The 5000-nt window shown below is 38.1% G+C and overlaps 1 protein-coding gene across 1 annotated transcript in view; it reads left to right on the top strand.

Moving 5' to 3' along the window:
* The window catches only part of zp3 (zona pellucida glycoprotein 3), a 12187-nt gene that overhangs the window by 1733 nt on the left and 5454 nt on the right, over positions 1 to 5000 (top strand). The window contains exons 2-5 of the mRNA XM_008120736.3: positions 856 to 974; positions 1093 to 1196; positions 3447 to 3624; positions 3725 to 3845. Coding sequence (XP_008118943.2) covers positions 856 to 974; positions 1093 to 1196; positions 3447 to 3624; positions 3725 to 3845 — 522 coding nt within the window. The remainder of the gene's footprint in view (positions 1 to 855; positions 975 to 1092; positions 1197 to 3446; positions 3625 to 3724; positions 3846 to 5000) is intronic.

Here is a 5000-nt window from a genome sequence, read left to right as displayed (position 1 = left end):
TTTATATTTATAAAAAGTATGGGGTTATTAAAAGTGGGTAGGGATAAGGAACGTTGGGTATTGGGTGTTTCCTAGATATCTACCGGCTAAACTGGAATCTACAGGAAGTGTTTAAGGTGAGAAATAGGGTAGGGGTGGGTGGGGACTGAAGAGTTTGACTTCCAATCTTTGCTATTTTTTATTTTTATTCTCTATTCTCTATTTTTCTATTCTCAAGAAAAATATTAAGTAGGGTTTGCAACACTTGTATTTGGATAATGTGAGCAAGACTTTGCTATGTAGCAGGCAAACTTTGGCCCTCCAGGTGTTTTGGACTTCAACACCCACAATTCCTAACAGCTATAGCCCTCCAAGTGTTACTCAACTGTAACTCCCATAATACCCAAAGAGCATGGCCAGTGAAGAGGAGTTTTGGTACCTGTAGTCTAAAAAAATTGGTATGAAAACACGTTTCTGCAACCATTATGTGTTCTTTGTTTGGTGTTATTATTCTTCATTGTTTGGGAAAGCATCAGTATCAAGATATCATATATTGCTTTTATATAATTGTACTGCTATATTACATAAATGTAACTGTTATGAAAGCCAGTGCGGTGCAGTGGATAGAATATCAGAATATTAGTTTCCATGGCTGAACAGGAGTTTGAACCCTGGTTTAGCCCAACACTCAAGTCACTACACTGCTTTGGTTCCATTTTGATAAATCTGCATAAATAATGTTCCCGCAAAATTTTACAAGCAAAATTTATTGGCTGAGGAATATGGGGAGTTATTGCTTGATGTTAGGGGTGAATCAGGTGTAGGAAGGGAGGCAAATTTGAAGCCATCTTTTTATCCTTTTTCTTTCCTTTCCAGATGACTTCAGACTTTTTGGTCTATAGCATAACCCTTTACTATCGCCCGGATCTTGGAAATCGCCCTGTTATTGTCCGAACCAGTTCGGCTGAAGTTCCAATTGAGTGTCACTACCCAAGGTGAGAGCCAGACCAAGGCTTTGCTTCCATGCAAATGCTTTAGCTGTAGATTGCTAGCAAGTTGGACTAGATCCCTTCCAACTCTATAGAAGTGAATTGTTTTTTTCCCCTCTTTCAGGAAAGACAACGTGAGTAGCAAAGCCATCAGACCCACATGGATTCCCTTTACCTCTACCATTTCTTCTGAACAGAAGTTGGCCTTCTCCTTGCAGCTCATGAATGGTAGGTGGAGGCAAGAAGTGAAGAAACTTTCTTCTTCTTCTTCTTCTTCTTCTTCTTATTATTATTATTATTATTATTGCATTTATTATTTCACGGTGCTCCATGCAGTCATGCCGGCCACATGACCTGGAGGTGTCTATGGACAACGCCGGCTCTTCGGTTTAGAAATGGAGATGAGCACCAACCCCCAGAGTCCGACATGACTGGACTTAATGTCAGGGGAAACCTTTACCTATTTTACTCTGATATTATTATTATTATTATTATTATTATTATTATTATTATTATTATTATTATTATTATTGCATTTATTATTTTGACCTGGAGGTGTCTATGGACAATGCCGGCTCTTCGGTTTAGAAATGGAGATGAGCACCAACCCCCAGAGTCCGACATGACTGGACTTAATGTCAGGGGAAACCTTTACCTATTTTACTCTGATATTATTATTATTATTATTATTATTATTATTATTATTATTATTATTATTATTATTGCATTTATTATTTTGACCTGGAGGTGTCTATGGACAACGCCGGCTCTTCGGTTTAGAAATGGAGATGAGCACCAACCCCCAGAGTCCGACATGACTGGACTTAATGTCAGGGGAAACCTTTACCTATTTCACTCTGATCTTATTATTATTATTATTATTATTGCATTTATTATTTTGACCTGGAGGTGTCTATGGACAACGCCGGCTCTTCGGCTTAGAAATGGAGATGAGCACCAACCCCCAGAGTCAGATACGATTGGACTTAATGTCAGGGGAAACCTTTACCTATTTCATTCTGATCTTATTATTATTATTATTATTATTATTATTATTATTATTATTATTATTGCATTTATTATTTTACTCTATTTATTATTACTTATCCTGCTTCCGAAACATGCATAAATCTTGAGCCTGTAGATTAATAGGTACTGTATATACTTGAGTATAAGCCTAGTTTTTCAGCCCTTTTTTTAAGACTGAAATAGCCCCCCTCGGCTTATACTCGGGTGAGGGTCCTGGTTGGCTTATATTTGAGTCGGCTTATACGGTACATTTATTATTTTTCTCTATTAATGTATTATTACATTTATTAATTTTCTCTATTTTTGCTACTATTACATTTATTTTACTCTATTTTATTATTAATACATTTATTTCACTCTGATCTTATCATTGCATTCATTATTTTACTCTATTTATTATTACTTGTATTATTTTCCTGTATTTATTATTATTACATGTATTATTTTACTCTATTATTCTTAAAAGGATACATAAGCACATTTACACAGAAGAAGATGAGAATAATGATTTGATCAGAGTTGGACAGTCTTATCTTAAATTTGAGCTTTATGTAAATATTCAAAAACATTTAACCTACTGATGCCTCAATTCATGTAATTTTATTGGTATCTATTTTTATTGCTGAAATGTACCACCCTCGGCGTATACTGGAGTCAATGTTTTCCCAGTTTTTTTGTGGTAAAATTGGGTGCCTCGGCTTATATTCGGGTCGGCTTATACTCAAGTATATAATAGTCTATCCAAAATTAGAAATCACTGCAGCAAATACTATACTGATGCTTGAGTTCTGACTCCCAACAGGACTTCTTCCATCCGAGTCTTTAAGTTGGATTGAGTAGTATTTCAAATAAAAGATACAGTAGAGTATCACTTATCCAACTTAAACAGACCAGCAGAATGTTGGATAAGCGAATAGGTTGGATAATAAGGAGGCATTAAGGAAAAGCCTATGAAACATCAAATTAGGTTATGATTTTACAAATGAAGCACCAAAACATCATGTTAGCAGAAAAAGTAGTTCAATACGCAGTAATGCTATGTAGTAATTACTGTATTTATGAATTTAGCACCAAAATATCATGATATATTGAAAACATTGACTACAAAAATGGCTTGGATTATCCAGAACGTTGGATAAGCGAGTCTTGGATAAGTGAGCCTCTACTGTATATATAAAGCAGGCCTACAGGGACCTTAGGACCATTTTAATGGGTATGCCTGGGATCAACATTGACTGACAGGTGATCATTTATTTTGACTGCCTGCAAGGAGACAGCAGCGAACCTCTGCTGAGTCCCTTGCTAGCCATTCTTAGGCCATTATGGGAATTAGAAATTCATCAATATGATAATATCCCAAATTGCCATGGCTATGGATTCACAGACATTCCCAACTTCTATGATATCTATGGATACTCTCTGTCAACACTTTGATTGACACTTTTCTAGGAGACTGGAGTACTGAGAGAACCTCAAACAGGTACGAGCTTGGAGAAGCCATGCATATCCAGGCCAGTGTGAAGACAGACAACCATGTGGACTTGAGGCTCTTCGTTGACCATTGTGTGGCCACTTTAAGCCCAGACATAACCTCCTCTCCCAGATATACTGTTGTTGACTACCATGGGTAAGATGAACTTGTGTTTCCATGGTATTTTTTGAGTTGTATCAACATTTGAGGCTTTAGACCTACTTTGTTAAGTTTCCCAACTCAATGTTCTCTCTAGATGTTTGGTTGATGGGCGATCAGATGCCTCCAGCTCTGCTTTTGTGTCTCCAAGACCCAGAGAAGATTCTCTCCAGTTCACAATGGATGCTTTCATGTTTGCAGGAGACGCCAGGGATGCGGTGAGTGTCCAACACAGACACGGAGAACCTGAAGCTTTCCAGATATTGGATTCCATCTCTCAGTTGTCCCAGTCAACATGGCTATTTGGAGATAATGGGAGTTGTAGTACAATATTTGGGAAACTCTTGCATAACATAGGGATGGATTCTTGATTTTTTTCAATTACTACTTTGTTCTGTGTCAAAATGGTGTAGTACAGGGGTCCCCAAACTAAGGCCCACGGGCCAGATACAGCCCTTCAAGGTCATTTACCCGTCCCCTGTCCTAAACTTTAGACTACCTGGTCTTTAGAGGTCTCTTTGCTGAGCTACAGCCTTATGAGACCATCTAGATGGTCTTTGAAGGTCTCTTTGCTTATTTATGATCTTATGAGATCATCTAGATGGCCTTTGAGGGGTCCCATTTCTTACCTATGGTCTTATGAGACCATCTAGATGGTACTTGGAGGTCTCTTTGCTTACCTATGGTCTTATGAGATTATCTAGATTAGGGTTCCCCAAACTAAGGCCCATGGGCCGGATGCGGTCCTCCAAGGTCCTTTACCTGGCCCCTGTCCAAAATTTTAGACTTGATCTAAGTCTGCAATGACTTGAAGGCACACAACAACAACACTCCTAATTTTGGACTATTTCATCATAGTCCAGCCCACCAACACTCTGAGGGACCGTGAACCGGCCCTCCACTGAAGAAGTTTGAGGACCACTGGTTGAGTAGTTTGAGTGTTGGACTATGATTCTGGAGACCAGGGTTTGAATACTTACTCATGAAGGAAATGTCGTAAGACGTCCAGAGTTCTTCAAGGTAGTAATGGCAACTCAGTGGAGAATTAAAGGATACTGAGTTATTGTTCTCTAGTTCCTTCCACAGTAGCAGGTCAACTGTTTTGGACACTAACAAAAAACCTCTGATGGTCCTGGTAATGAAGGTGTATTGGGAAAATATAATGCTTGTATTGGGAACTATATATTGAATGTAAACATATTAGAAATGGGAATAGAAAATATATATAATCACAAGCAGAATGTGTGCACATATTCTCCAAAATACCTTCTGCCTAGTCTCATAACAGAGACCAAAGTTCACCCAAAGTGGCAGAGACATCTGTCAAGTGTCAACAAGACTAGATAAGCGCCATGCTAATGGACAAAAGACAA

Source organism: Anolis carolinensis, unplaced genomic scaffold, assembly GCF_035594765.1.
Source record: "Anolis carolinensis isolate JA03-04 unplaced genomic scaffold, rAnoCar3.1.pri scaffold_11, whole genome shotgun sequence".
In the NCBI taxonomy this organism is placed as follows: Eukaryota; Metazoa; Chordata; class Lepidosauria; order Squamata; family Dactyloidae; genus Anolis; species Anolis carolinensis.
The sequence above is the reverse complement of the archived record's forward strand: the minus strand, read 5'-3'. Positions and strand labels throughout refer to the sequence as shown.